The 15475-nt window shown below is 31.0% G+C and overlaps 2 protein-coding genes across 4 annotated transcripts in view; both read left to right on the top strand.

Annotated features, from left to right (window-relative positions):
• The first annotated feature begins 399 nt into the window (after positions 1–399).
• mTTF (mitochondrial transcription termination factor) overlaps positions 400–15475 on the top strand; it is a 45685-nt gene continuing 30609 nt past the window's right edge. For 2 of the 3 annotated variants that reach the window (XM_035367331.2, XM_035367332.2), the window contains exon 1: positions 400–533. The gene's annotated coding sequence lies outside the window, so the exon portion shown is untranslated. The remainder of the gene's footprint in view (positions 534–15475) is intronic. The other variant, XM_085813801.1, reaches the window with a different exon arrangement.
• On the top strand, positions 531–15424 carry Ocrl (Oculocerebrorenal syndrome of Lowe). Its single transcript, XM_035367330.2, has one exon. It carries the CDS (start codon positions 675–677, stop codon positions 3381–3383), a length of 2709 nt encoding a protein of 902 aa, XP_035223221.1. The 5' UTR covers positions 531–674; the 3' UTR covers positions 3384–15424.

The raw sequence follows: 15475 nt of genomic DNA, 5'->3' as shown, positions 1-15475 counted from the left end.
GAAATCCTCCAAAGAGTGAGCCAATTCTAGATAATTGAGGTAATGTTGAAGAAATGAGCTGGACAACTGTAACTGTAGAAGCTTGGGGTCATAAAATTGTAGTTTCATCTGCGAAAAGAGCAATGTTTTTTAGGAATATCATAAATGTAAATGTTATATAAATATGCTGAAAGTAGTGATCCTTGGGATTTGATTTATGAAAAATAAACGTGTTGTGTTCTTTTTATTAAGTTCTCGTGTGATATAATTTTATTAATTTAAAGAATTAAAAGTTTATTGCGGGTAAAAGATTAGCATAAAATACCCACTTCATCATTAACGTGAAGCATTTCAGGAATTTATAGAAATATTAAACAAAACACGTGGTTAGCAAGCTACCTGCAAACAACTCAACTCGATATAATGGGTGGAATTAAGAATTTACGACGACGGTGACGGAATTCTAGATAGCAAACTTTGGGTTCCACTTGACAGTCGATTGATTATGCATGCAGGATAAAGTGCTGAAAAATGCATTTTACCTGCAATTATATGTAAGTTATTAAACATGATAAACTATTGTATTTGAAATTAATATGAATCTGGTTACAACTTCCGAATCTACCCGGAACTCTTTTTCTTGTTTTTTTCTTCTAATGTTGCATGTCTTTTTAAATTAATTCAAAACCGAAGAAATGGATCAAATAGCTGTTATTCAGGGACTTCTGTGCTCAGGTGACAAAGTTCTATTATCCATCGAAGCGGGTCGTGTCCAGGATTGGGTTAAATCCAATCGGGTGTTGGCTCTAGTTGAACATTCAGGTGAACATGCAGTTTTTATTTTGGTACAGACTCCGTCTTCTAATCCCGGTTATTTAACCATTGAAAAGGCTGTAGCTATCAATGATAGCTTTAGATGTGAAATTGAAACTTCTGGTTTGGATTCAAATACTGATGACAATGTGTATCTGAAAATTACAAGTGGAAAACATAAATTTTTATTTGAGCTGCCATATAATGCCAAAACAAAAAATTTTGCCTCTCAAATTTCAAAAGCATCTGAATCATACTTTTTAAAAATGGGACCTCAGTCTGATTTCCAGTGGCTTGTAAAGTATCAGCCTTTACCTGTTATAAAGGAATCCACATTTTTCCTTGATGATGCTGATAGTTTGAATGCAATGAACCTTGACTCTCAGTCTGTTAATTCGATGAACTGTGATGACACTTTTACAGATTTAGATAGTGCTTATTTTCCACAATTGATGGCAGCTCATAGTGATTCAGATCTAACTAAAGGTCAGATGCAGTCACCAGAATTCAATAATTTGCCCAGGCAAAGCATAGCGATGGGTGTTACACCTCTTGCTGCAAGAGAAAGTGTTATTCGACTTCAAATGGCAATGCGTGAAGATGATTATGTGTTCTTGCAAACATATACTGTGTTTATGGGTACATGGAATGTAAATGGTATGTCTCCAAAGGAATCCTTAAAAGACTGGCTTGCAGTAGATGATGTGCCACCAGACTTTTATGTTGTTGGATTCCAAGAACTTGATCTCAGCAAAGAAGTGTATCTTTTCACTGATACTCCAAAAGAAGAAGAATGGTTAGAAGCAGTTAAAGCTGGATTAAATTCTAATGTAAATTATAAAATGGTTAAACTTATACGATTAGTGGGAATTATGATGATAGTTTTTATTAAAGAAGAATTAGCTGAACATGTCAAAAATGTAGCTGCAGAAACTGTTGGAACTGGTATAATGGGAAAACTAGGAAATAAAGGTGGAGTTGCTGTTAGACTTGACTTTCATCGGACGCCAATATGTTTTGTGAATTGCCATTTAGCTGCCCACATGGAAGAATGTGAACGTCGTAATCAAGATTACAATGATATTTGTGCTAGGATAGCCTTTACTCAGTTTAAGCCCCCTAAATACATCAAAGATCATGATCATATATATTGGATGGGTGACATGAATTACAGAATCATGGACTTCGACAATGAACAGGTTAAAAATCTAATAGAGAAAAAATGTTATTCAGTTCTGTTAGAGCATGATCAACTAACCATTCAGAATAAACTGAAAAAAGTTTTTGTAGGTTTCAATGAAGGGGTGATTGATTTCGCACCAACATATAAATATGATGTTGGGACATGTAACTGGGATTCCAGTGAAAAAAATCGTCCACCTGCATGGTGCGATAGAATTTTATGGAAAGGAACAAATATGAGGCAGTTAGCCTATAGAAGCCACCCAAAACTCTTATATAGTGATCACAAGCCAGTTAGTGCCGTATTTGAATCGAAAGTTAAAGTAGTGGATATATCAAAATATCGAAAGATCTATGAAGAAGTAATGAAAAAACTGGATAAATTAGAAAATGAATTCTTACCTCAAGTTACCCTGGATAAGTTAGAAGTAAATTTTGAAAAAGTTCATTTTATCGAATCAAAAGTCCAAACTATAACAATTGCCAATACTGGTCAGGTTCCAGTTCAGTTTGAATTTAAGAAAAAGTTGAATGATACCAGATATTGTAAAGACTGGCTGAGTATCAAACCCTACATGTCATTTTTGAAACCTGGTGAAAAATGTGATGTTGATTTAGAAGTTTTTGTTGATAAAAGAATAGCTTATAAGTTAAATGCAGGGAAAGACAAAATTTATGATATTTTAGTATTGCATTTAGAAGGTGGTAAAGATTTATTCATAACAGTTTCAGGTTCTTATGTCCCTGGCTGTTTTGGTGCATCTCTTGAAGCACTGGTTCGAATTTCTGTTCCTGTATCTGAAGTTCCAGTTGAAGAACTATTTGAATTGGAGAATAATGTGTCAAATCCCACAAAACTTAAGCCACAGCAGTTTGAAATACCTAAAGAAATTTGGGTACTAATTGACCACTTGTATAAGTTTGGTTTAACTCAAGAAGACTTATTTCTTCAACCTGGTCTTCGATATGAAATTGAGAAAATTAGAGACAAACTGGACAGCGGAATTTATGAATTCGGTTCCTGTTCTGTGCATTCAGTAGCTGAGGCATTTCTACTTTTCTTGGAAGCATTGGCAGAGCCAGTTATTCCATATGAATTTTATTATAAATCTCTTGATTGTTCTAACAACTTCATCAGCTGTCGAAATGTTGTCAATGAAATTCCAAGAATTCACAGAAGTGTGTTTCGATATATAGTTGCATTTTTGCGAGAGATTTTAAATCATGGCACGTTAAATAGACTAGATGGAAAGTTGCTTGCAACCATATTTGGTGGCATATTGCTTCGAGAACCTATAAATGATACTCAGAATTCTGCAGCATATAAAAAAGTTAATCAGCAAGTTACAGAGAGGAAAAAAGCCACATTTATATTTCATTTTCTTATGAACGATTTTGATGACATGTAATTATAACCATAAAAGTATAATACTATTATTTAAAATTAAGCTGGGAAAGGTACATCTATATATTTCCCTTGCAGCCATATGATTAACATATTTAGTAGTAATTAGTCCTGATACTCTCAGTTCATTACTCATTTTATGACAGGGACCAGTTTTATTTGTTATGAAGTAACAGTTTTCTGGTTCAAATTGTATAGAACAAAGTTGCCATTTGTAAAGTTGTGTAAAATTTGTACTTAAATCAGCATTTTAAGATATTTAGTTGTCTTTTAAAATGCTGTTCATAATACAGAATTTGTGGTTATCAAGTATTTTACTCTCAGGTGTATACAATAATTCCAAGTAGATACAGTATTGCACTGTGGACTGTGTTAATTGGCTTAGTACTGTAACAAATTTTACAGTGAAATGTCTTCATACAGTGTATCAGTAATCATCAAGCATTGCAACTAGTCTGTGGATCAAATACTCTGTATATTAAATATCATATTCTAGTTTTCCAATTCATGATATAGTATTTTAAAGTTTTAAAAGTACTAAAATTAAGTGCTGAAATTCATTAGAACTAGAAATGACATTTCTGAATGCAAGTGGCTGTGTTAAGTACATTTTATTTTAAGAACCTTCTCTGTTAACATTAAGTACATTTTTAGTAAGAAATATATTAAAGTAGAATAAGATTAATTGTATACATATAGTTTTCGTACTTAAGTAGTAAATCATTTTTATTCAATACTTTGAACTATCATTAAAAAGATACTAATTCATATTTGCATAGGCTGTCGTTCATATTCTCTGTGCATAAAACAAATCCTCTTTTGAAATAAATTTATTTCCTCAAATATTTTATTTAGTTAATAATATATAAAAACTGATTATACTATATTTATATGCCTTTTCTACTAATTAATTTTCTTGTCAGAATTTATTGCTAGAAGTTTGTTTTATAGTAGCTTTTGAATTATTTTTAGCAGTTATATACTATTTTATTGGATAATGTCAAATAAAGTAAAAAGATTAAGCATATGTGAAATTCCGTAAACAGTAAATTACTGGAATGTTTAAATATATTTATGTTTAAGGTCTCTAGAATTTAGGAAATATTTTTGGCAGGTTTCGACTTGTATTTATAAATATTATTTGAAAATATAATCTTGTTTCTCAGTATTCAAGAAAAGTAGCTTTGCACCGAGTTATTTTTGCTGCAAAAACATCTTAAGGCTGTAGACCTGGAGTTTGTATCATCTTGAAATCTGCATGTTTAACCAAGTTGAAATTAAACTGGATATTATTGAGTTGTTACATATCAACAGTATCTTTGTTGTCACTCCCCCTTATTTTTATGTACAAAAATTTAGTGATTAGGAAAACCCATGCCATATTTTGTAAATTTTGTCAAATTAATGTATAATTTTCTGGGAAATTATATAATTTACCAGCATAACGTCTGTTGTAATTGAATGAAAGTGTTTTACTTATATTTAAATATGAAACTTTTATAAATTTTATTACCAGTCAAAAAAAATTTAAACCACAAATTTTTATTCAAAAAATCACTTTTTTTAGTTAAATTATTAACTAAAAGTTAGTTTAGTTAAATAATTTTTTAGTTTTTTTAGTTTGAACATTTCTTTGTGTTTCTAGTCATGTATCAAATCTCGAAATTTGCATACTGTTGCAATACTGTCATAACACACACACAAAAAAGAACGTGAAAATTTCTGTGCTCAATTTATAACACAAAAACATGTATGATATGAAACAAAAATTCACTGTCAGTTTGGCTGTGTTGAAACTTTTAAGTGGTTATTCCTTGTACATGCATAAATATGAGCTGGTTCCTCTTGAAAATCCTCCATGAAGTCATTCTTTTCCTCGGGCAAATAGCTATTAAAAAAACGGTTAATCTTTGGATTATGGTAACTTGGCGACCAACCCTGCTACAGCAACCTGCTAGTTTTTGTTTGGGCGCCATTTTGTTTTCACGAAGTTAAAGCCATGTTTTTTTTTTTTTTTTTTTACTCAACATTTTTTTCCAACAATCTGCTAGCCGAATTGCGCTTATGCTAGAACTTTTATGGAACAAAAGTGCTGAATCATGACGAAGATTAGGTGCAAAATTGGGAGAAAGTGCAGAATCGCCCACTGCTTGCCGCGTTTTTAAGAATTGCACATACACAGTACCATCCATGTGCACGTCGACCTATTTTCACTTAAAAAAACATCCCAGAATTGCACAAAAAATGGCATTGCGCACACTCTTGACTTTATCCATGTACAATGCTAAAGTCCTAGCTAGGAACCTTTATCGCCTTATCAAAATGTCGCCAAACTACCTGTTACCATATTCCAAAGATTAGCCCTGGTTCCTCTTGAAAATCCTCCATGAAATCATTCTTTTCCTCAAGCAAATAGCTATTAAAAAATATTCAATTCAATTTTCTGCCCCTCCTGTCAAATTTCTGATATGTGTTTATTACTATCTAGTTGATTGTCTTATTAAAAATAATTAATAATTTTTAACTAAAATAATCTACTTTAATTCCAATTTTAAACTGGGTGAAAAAAAAAATATTTTTCATGCAAGGGCATATTTTCTGGGTAGTAATTCCAAATTGCCTTTCTCGTGTTATGCCCAAACTTGTATTCCTGTGATATGTTGCTGTAATGTTTTGGTCATGTTTCAAGAATCGTGTATGTATATTTTTTTTTTTTTTTTTTTTTAACTGGCACTATTCTGAGTCATGTATAGCTCGATCTATCAGTTGGAATATTCCTAAATTGGGTAGGGGGACTAATGATGAGATGGGGAAAGATTTCTGTAAAGAAAACATTAATTCTGAAAGTTGCCACTAGGGGAAAATTTGGCACCGTTCTAGTTGAGAATTGGACAAATCCATTACCAAAAAAAAGTAATTCTATTCCAGCTAAGAATTAGACAAATCTCTGACATAGAAATATTAGTGCAACACAAGTTTAATGTAGCAAATGAACTGTCCTGAAGGATTACAGAGATGATTAGTGTATCATAGCACTTGATTCATTAAGAGACATCATACAATGTGACCACCCTTCTCATGGATCACAAATTGCCCTGTACACAACAACAAATATAACATGTCATCAAGATGCTCAGTACAGACCGTGATATATTGTCTTTTAAGGTCATCAAAGTTGGACCTCACAATGTAGACCTTGAACTTCAAACAGCCTCTCAGGGAAAGCCACGTGGAGTTAGATCCAGGAAATGAGGCAGATATATTAGTGGAAAAAAAGCAACTTAATGAGCCTTTCTTCTGTAAAGTGAAGTTGCTGTACCAATAGACCTATGTGCAGTGGTGCTGCAGCCTAATAGTTATTTGCTTCTGCTGAAATTGGAGAATGACGAAACTAGTCATCATGCCATGATACCTTTGTGTGTTAATGGCACAGGTGTGTGGTGTAGTTAGAGTAATGTTCTCAAAAGGGAATAGTCTGCTGATAAAATCTGCCATGAAGCCACACCAAACACTAAACTTTTGGTGAATTCTTGAACTGCATAGAATTGTTTAGATGCCCAAATTCAAGAATTATGAGTGTTAACATTCCCATTTAGGTACAAGTGGGCTTCATTTTCTCACAGAATTTTCTATATTCGAGCATCATCACTCTCTATCCTGACAAGAAATGTCAGAGCAAGTGCCATCTGTTCATCATAATCATTGTATTTTAATTCCTGCACGTGGCTTATCTTGTATGGGTAGAAGTGGAGAACTTTCCATAAGATGTGCCCTAACATTAAAAATTCAAATCCAGTTGTTGTACTATTCCCCAAGCACTGCTACTGCCAGCAATGATTTTTTTTTTTTTTTTTTATTGCAGTCATAACACCGGTTTCTGCCCTCTACCAAACTGAAGTGCAAGCATTTGAATTTTCAAATTTTACCTGGGTTTCATGCAACATTTCAATTGTGTAAACTAGAATGGTGCTACATTTCCCCTTATCGGTAACTTTTGGACCTAATTTTGCTTTTATGGAATTTTTTCCCTCTTGCCGTCATTAGTCCCTCTACCAAATGAGTAGTGTCAGTTAAAAAGCAAACATTTTTTACTCATTGAAGGTGTTGGAAAAAGTGTTCAATGTACGTAGGGATATTAAAAAATGACTGGAATAACCAACATTGCAAACAACAGTTTTGTAGCTAAGCTTTATTAGCTCATGTCTATATGCCAAATTGCATAAATTTGAGTAGAGAGGGTCATTCTCTATCTGATTTGTGTGTGCCCCTTCTCAAAATCTTGTGCCTTTAAAAACTTTGTCAAATCACATCGATTTAAGTAGAGCAGTTTGTTCTGCGTGCTGATTTGTATTTCTCTCGGTATCCTTAATTTTATTGTTGTGTCACCACAAAGATTGTATGTGAAATTCTATTTTTTATTAAGAAAACTGCAGCTGAAACTTAATCTCTTCACTCCCAATATATCTCGTATAATACACTCGAGTTTCCTTCCATGGGTCCACCATATCAAATGTAATACTGGAGTGAAGTGTTACTGATGGTTCACTGTACTATGTTTTATGTGCTGAAAAAAAAAATGGAATATTTTACTTAAATAAATGATGTTAGAATGCTGTAAAACTTAATTGGATAGAATGTTTTTTGAGTATTAACCTTGTTATAAGTATTAATTTCTATTTAATTCTTCAAATGTAAAATGCAAATTTAAATTATAGAAATGTTTCACTCAGTGCAAACAGCTTAAAATATTATATGGAAGTATGACAGTAGTCTGTAATACATGCTGATCTTTAAATTCTTAAGTTTTCTGCTTAATTATTGTATCGAAATAATTTAAATATGCAATCATAATCTATATTACTAATAATGGGCTATAACTTACTTTTTATTTTTGTTTCAAGCATAAATATTTGGAATTTCTGCTTATATTGTTAAAATAATAATAATGTGTAAATAACATGCAAGAATTCAAATATTTTCATACAAAGCAGATTTTGTAGGAATGCTTTTTGTATATTAGGTTCAATTGTAGAACATGCTTGAGCACACGAGGGTATTCAGCATTCCAAGGTCACACTTCCATGGTGAAACTTTGTTCTTTGGTTGCTGGGAGTGAAGAGTCATGTTTTTTGTAAATTGAAAGTTTACAAATGGTTTTTTGAATTCAAAAATAGGGACATATTACATGAAGACTCGCTATGAGTAGGACATCCATTTATGAGCCGAAATGAGAAAAATTAAGAAAGTGTGATGGGCTATAAATGAAGACCATTGAACAGATTTTTGTTGAAACACTCTGTCTAATATTTCTTGGAGAACACCATGGTGCATATGTTTCACTCACAGTACTCACCAAATCGTGCTCAGTGAGGCTGTTTTTCTTTCTAGAGAAAGTTGTCAGAAATCAATTCAGTGATGTAGATGAGATACAAGTACTTTGCTTACTTAGAAAACTGTTTCATCATGGTATTCTAGTAGTCTGCAAAATGTTAGGAAAGGTGTTTGGTTGTTGGTGAGGAATACTTTAATCTCGTAAGATGGCATGCAGAAATTATAAAATTAAAAATATGAAACCGTAATTTATGAAATAAAGAGCTATTATGATCTAAAGGGTATCAAAATGTACAAAAAAAAAAGCTTAATATTTATTTGTTTACTTTATTAAACATTTCTTTCAATGTAAGTTGTTTAAGTTGCTTCGTTTTATGTGCTAATACTTTCTCTTTAATTCTATGAACAGACATAATTTCTGGTTCAGTTCCACTGTTCAAGTCCTGTAATTGCTGTGTCGAGAATACCGACTAACTTGTCAATCAAAATTTTTTCATTTTCAAATACCTCTTTGTAACTTTCTTCACTATCAGAAGCGGTACATCGAAACATGCTTTTGCTTTGTAGATCCTTTGGCAGCTCCAGAATCGGAAACTCTTTTTGACATAATCAAAAGTTACTTTTTCTTAATCTTACTTTTTTATAAAATTGTTCTAACAGTCTGCAAAAAATAATAAGCCGTGTCCAATTAGAAGATTAAGGAACAATGCAATCTTCAACAGTAACTGAAATAGATAATTAGATAATTTTAGCCTATATAAAGTCCGTTATACCTTAAACGCGCATGCGTTAAAGTATTATCCATACGCATAAATGCATATGTGCATGCATAAAGGTATTATATGTACGTGCGTAAATGCATAAGCGTATGAAAGTTTGTAGCTTTGAGGTCCGGATTATGGACGTCCAGATTAAAGACTTTGTACTATAGTATGTAAAATAAATTATAAAACATAAGTATGAAACAAGTACTTGAAGAATACATCAAAAAATAAACCAAAAGCAAATAACAACAATATTGTTTAATTATGAAGTTACAGTAATGAACATGCATTTTTACTTTTAGAAAATAAAAATTATAACATAACTTCAATTAGAAACTAATAAGTTTGGCAAAGTGGATCGATAATTCAAAAAAATTAGCTTTGTCATTATGTCTGCATTTGGTTCAACTTATAAATGTGAGGAAAAAATTATACAGGAAATTTATTTCAAGTAAAAACAGGAGCAGATTAACTACCGAAAATTTAGATTCAAATTGCATTCATCTTAACTAAATATAAGCTAGATCTTGACTAAATTGGCATCAAGTTAAGCTTCAGGGAAGCCATTGATTTGACCGCAATGTGAAAAATAAAAGTTTAATTGTGCATAGAATTATAATTTTATTGTTTAAGGTATATTGTAATTATTTTCTCAATAAAGTTTATCTTATTATTCACCAAGAAAAACTTTTAAAATAAATATACCACTGACCCAAAATATCTTCTTAATATACACATTTTGGTTGATTTTGACCCAAAATATCTTCTTAATACACATATTTTAGTTGATTTTGACCCACAGCCAAAAACTTTCGCTGTGTAAAGTATAATTAAATTGCTTAGGAATAATTCCAGTTATTTTTTATACTTCTTGTTTTATATCTTATGGGAAAAGTGTAAAAATCAGGCATTTTATACAATATGTGATATTTTTAAGCAAACTATGAAAGATCTCTAATTTTAATATTTACCTGTTTTGTTGGACATTATATAGAATGAAAAATTCTGTTTTGGAATAATATGAAAAAGGCTTTTAAGATGCACATGAAAATATATGTCATAGGTTTTTTTAATCCTCAGAGCATTATGGGTTTAGTTCTGAAATTTTAAAATTCTTCAAAATGTCATGAATAAATGGTATTTTCTGGATTATAATTAAGAAATAACTCTCTCACTTTGAACTTTGATTCCTTTTCTTCTGGTATACATCTAACCCAAAATTGGATACAGTAATATTTGGCAGAAACTTTCATGCTTAATGAATAAGAAAGCTGCCCTTCTATATGGAATTTTGTGTCCATAATACTGAGAGGGTTAAGAAAGAAAAAAGACAGTACTAAACTGTTTGTCGCTGGTAGGTAGTGCACATACTAGCTTTCTCAGACGAAAACACTTCAAATTTCAGTGCTTGATCTGGCAATTATGAATCCATGCCCTCTACCCATAGACTAAATAGAAGTGACTGATTAGGAATCTGTTTTGTGGTAGGGAATGGCTCTGTCAGTAAGCCCTTAGAACATAAATTGTGATCTGGCATAGAGTTGGTTTTAAATTTCTTTAGCAGTTCCATGTAAGTGAAAACTTTTGTTTGTCACGTGAATAACAAACAGCAATAAAATATTGCAAAATCCACTTAAGCTTTGCAACCAAAAAGAGTTTCGTATAATGTACTCCTGATCTTAGAATGTGATTTCAAAAATTAAATATGCGGGTATGACATAAATTACTAATTAAATACATTTGCATGTTCCCATATTTAAGGAAAACCATGCAGCTAAAAGAAAGCAAGTTAACATAAGTAACAAAATTAAAACATTTTATTTCTTACTGTGGAATGTGATAAAACCATTATATTGATTACAGTATATCTTTGAATGTTGGTTAAAAAATGGTCAAGTATAATTTTTGTATATTAAATTTTATCTTTTTTGAGACAAACAAATCAATAATTTTTTTCATTAAATTTTGGTATGTCATTTATCATGCATTTTTCACCAACGTTAGCACACATTGAATAAAAGCTTGAGCACCAGAGTGATGACCATTCATCATGCTTACACTGTCATGATATTGATTTCTGGGGTTTGTGCTTCAAACTTGCTTGAAAACACTCAGCTATACATTTTGCATCATGCCCAGGTGGATTCATGAATTCCCAGAATCTCTCAACCAGTTGTTCGTTATGTAAAACTTATCAAAAAACAACAACCAGTTGTTGTTGTTTCATACTTGTTCATAAACATACCAGTTGCTATGTGTATGAAACATCAGTAGTTTCATCTGCTATTACTTAACCAAACTTATTTTGAGATCTCATTTTTTTATGTGGTTCTGACATAGAACAGTTTTAAAGTGTACTGCTTTGTTGAGCCATATCATTTATCTTAATTACCTTTGGTTAATACCCTTACCTGTATTTCTTTTTCTTTCTTTTGCCTCAATTGGCAAATCGTTTCTTTTAATTCTGGTGTGCAGTTACTGTGAATTTTAACCAGTTCATTCAAATTTATGCCATAAGGCCACTCAGCCCCTCATGGTAATTAGTTTTTGTAGGTTTGCAGTTGAATCGCTCATCCAAAGGTGAAAATGGAAGAGGTGAAGTCAAGGGATTTAGTTCGTAATCTAAGCAGATGCACTAATGTGCACTGTGGTTAGCATAATTTTCTGAAGAATTAAGAATAAATCTTAGATTTCATTTAGATAAAAATAATTCTTGTAGTTTATTTTAGCTTGAACTTGTGAAGTAACTTGAATGTAAAAGTGAGAGAATTTGAATTTGCAGCAATGTTATTGGTTATCACTTTAGTCACATTGTACGAAGTGTCGAATTAGGATTGAAGATTGGAGGCATATTGAATTTTAAGTAGCACAATAATAAGATAATTAATTAAATGTAGCTAAAAATAATAAGTAGTGTCCATAAGCCTGCTTTACTACCAGGCAACAAAGTTCACAAACTTTGCCGGAAGTATAGTAGATAAAGCAAGTAGTAAAAACTGAAATCACTAAGAATTTGAGCAAAGTTCCAATTCTTTGCCAGGAAGCAAAGTCCGTAATGTTTTGTCAGTGAAATATGTGCATATATACAGTTACTACTTAGAATTGTGTTGAATAGACCTTAGTCTTTTCACAGCTCTAGTGTAGAATTGGGTGCCCGTTCGATTAGCGACAATTTTTTTTTTACTTTTGGCGATGAAACCTCATTTCTGGTTACCATGATAGTTTTAACTATGTTTTAGCTTCCTGATTTTTTTTTATGAAAATAGATTGATATGTACATGGAAAAATTTAAGGTGGTGCGCAATGCCTAGTTTGTGCAATTCTGGGATTTTTTTTTTTTTTCAGTGAAAACAGATCAATGTGTACATGGGCACAGAGTTTGTGCAATTCTTTGACTTCTTATTTTGGTTTTGTGTAGCGACCATCTTGAAATTGTGCCTTCCTAGCACCGATCTTGGCGTCAAAAAGAACTGCCAAAAAATAAGGAGCACCCAATTGTAAACTTTTACCCTTTTCACTATGTTCTCTACAATAGGATCATCATTAACTATTTCTTATTTAGAGCAGTATAAGATGAATTTTTCATTTTCTCGAAGAAATTATGGGCTCCTATTAGAATCTTTCTTGAATAGGGTTGATCTTTAAGTCAGAATCTATTATTGAGTCCCGCACGACCATGGGGCATTTACCATTGCCCGACGTATTCTGTTTTGTAAAACTTCACTTTTTCTTCTTTCTGTTTTTAAAGCAGTGGTTCAAGCTGGGGCTGCATATAATAAAATAGGTCTAATTAAGGTTACGTATAATGTTCTTTTTTTACTTTGATGCTGAGTTTTGATTTTCATCCCATTAAACTCTATACAACCATAAAAGCTCTGTTTGCTTTGTTAACTTGATTTACGATGTGATCTTTAAAGGTGAGACAGCTATCAATAATGACTCCCTGATATTTAACGGAATTTGAAATTGGTATGACTTCATTTTAGATTTTAATTTCTGAATTTGTTCGCATAAATTCTTGGTATCTTCTAAACTGTACAATGTTGCATTTCAAAGTGTACCTTTTGCCTAAATGAACACTTTTTTTTTTAAACCAATGGTGTTATTAAAAAATCCATCATAAAACAATCTTTAAATCTGCTACTTTGGTGAGCCATAAATATCATTTATCTTAATTACCTTTGTTTAATACCCTTACCTAAATACTTTTTCTTCTGTATAAATGAATATTTTTTTAAAAACGTTTTTAGAACCAGTTCACTTCTTAAATGAGCAATAAAATTAGCTCCTAAAAATTGCCTAAATAAATGGTACAATTCAATTTTAAGCAGTTAATTCACTAAGCTAAAAATATTCTAACATGTAGGTCAATTGAGCCAACTAAACCCTTAGGGCCATTTTCTGTCCTTTTTTTAAGGGGGGTCTTTTTTTAATTTCAATTTATGATTGATTTAATTTGTAATGCTTCAGGTATTTTATTAATATTAATTTAATTAAGAATAATGTCATGTATATTGGGATCTGTTTGTTATTTAACCTTTTGAGTGGCACAGATTTTTGAATCTGCTTATAAAACCTATATTTAGATAGAATTCATTACATAAACTTCTATAATTACTTTAAATTTCCATTCATTAATGTATATTTACATTATAAAAGAAAGTAAGAAATCAAAATATTTTAAAATGTAAGCTAATCTAAACCATATGACAAAAAATGTGAACATATGAGGGCAGTCATGCCACTCGGGAGTTAACAAGTTGACATATTTTCCATAACTTAAGATTTAAATAGATTGTACTTCCTAATGCCCTAGTTAAGTAAGTGGTGCAAGATAACATTATGAATAAATAACCATCAGTAGTTGAAATACTTTTTCTGGAGAATGAAAGGAAATGTTGAGCTTATGATATGAATGAAGGTTATTTATATACTTTCAAATAAAAGAGAACAACCAATCACATTCATCTGATTATCATATAATGTTTTAATTTCGTGATTAATTTCAATTTTTATGGCAGTGTTATTTCAGCTTATAAACTAGCTTTAAGATAGTTTAGACTCTTAACTAAAGCACTTTCTATATGTAATTTGTGAAAGTTCTGATCAGTTTGTTCAGTATAAATGTGTAAATTTCATCAGAGTGTATTTTAATTTTTTTAATTAATTTTTCTGTTTTTCCTCCGTTTCCAGGTAGCAAATTATAAAGTCTGTATTTAATAGCCTAAAAAATTTATTATTTTGTCATTTTTTCATTAATTTTCTGTCCATTATGTTAAAATACCAAAAATTTATTTATTTATTTATTTTTATTTTTTTTTTTTTTCTCTTTTACTGTCTGCATAAAACCACAGAACATATTTCTTTTTCTCATTGTTACCCATAATTCAATTTACTTTTCTTATACTCCACTACAAAACTACAGAGTTTTTACTCAATAAAACTATATGCAAAATTTTTTTCAAGTATTCCACTTACTTGTGCCTTGCGTTAACTAAAAAAAAAGGAGTTTATTTTAAAGAATTGGAGTACTTTCTCTGTATTCTTTTTATGGTAATGATGTAGTGTGCAGTCAACTTTTAGTAGAGTTATCAATTTTAGTTACTTTTTAGATGCAGAACTAAAATTATTTTTTAGATGGCGGATCTAAAATTGGTTGTTTTAATTATTTCTTTTTCCTGCCATTTTATTTCACATTTTAATTTTAAAACAGCATTTTAGTGGTGCATTCTAAGGAAGAAATAAATAACTAAAAGTTCTAGTGGCTTACTACATCATTACCCTTTTTATATATCATAGCTATGATGAGTAACAAAGACATCTGTACCTTGAAGTTATATAGTGAAATGATTATATTTATCTATATTACTTTTAGATGTTATTGTAAAAATCAATATATTGTAACACTAATCAAAGTAAAACTTTCAATAAATTGATCTTATATCTTTAATTTAAATTTCAATGTTGAATTTTCTCATCAGTATGCTTATTATTTAATATT

This window comes from Stegodyphus dumicola, chromosome 1 (genome assembly GCF_044657685.1).
Source record: "Stegodyphus dumicola isolate Sdum_Otavi_A_Nest chromosome 1, ASM4465768v1".
NCBI lineage: Eukaryota > Metazoa > Arthropoda > Arachnida > Araneae > Eresidae > Stegodyphus > Stegodyphus dumicola.
This window is presented reverse-complemented; position numbering and strand designations above follow the sequence as displayed.

What these genes read in the sequence shown, in the direction of transcription:
- Ocrl (XM_035367330.2), top strand. Translation starts at nt 675, where the DNA reads ATGGATCAAATAGCTGTTATTCAGGGACTTCTGTGCTCAGGTGACAAA.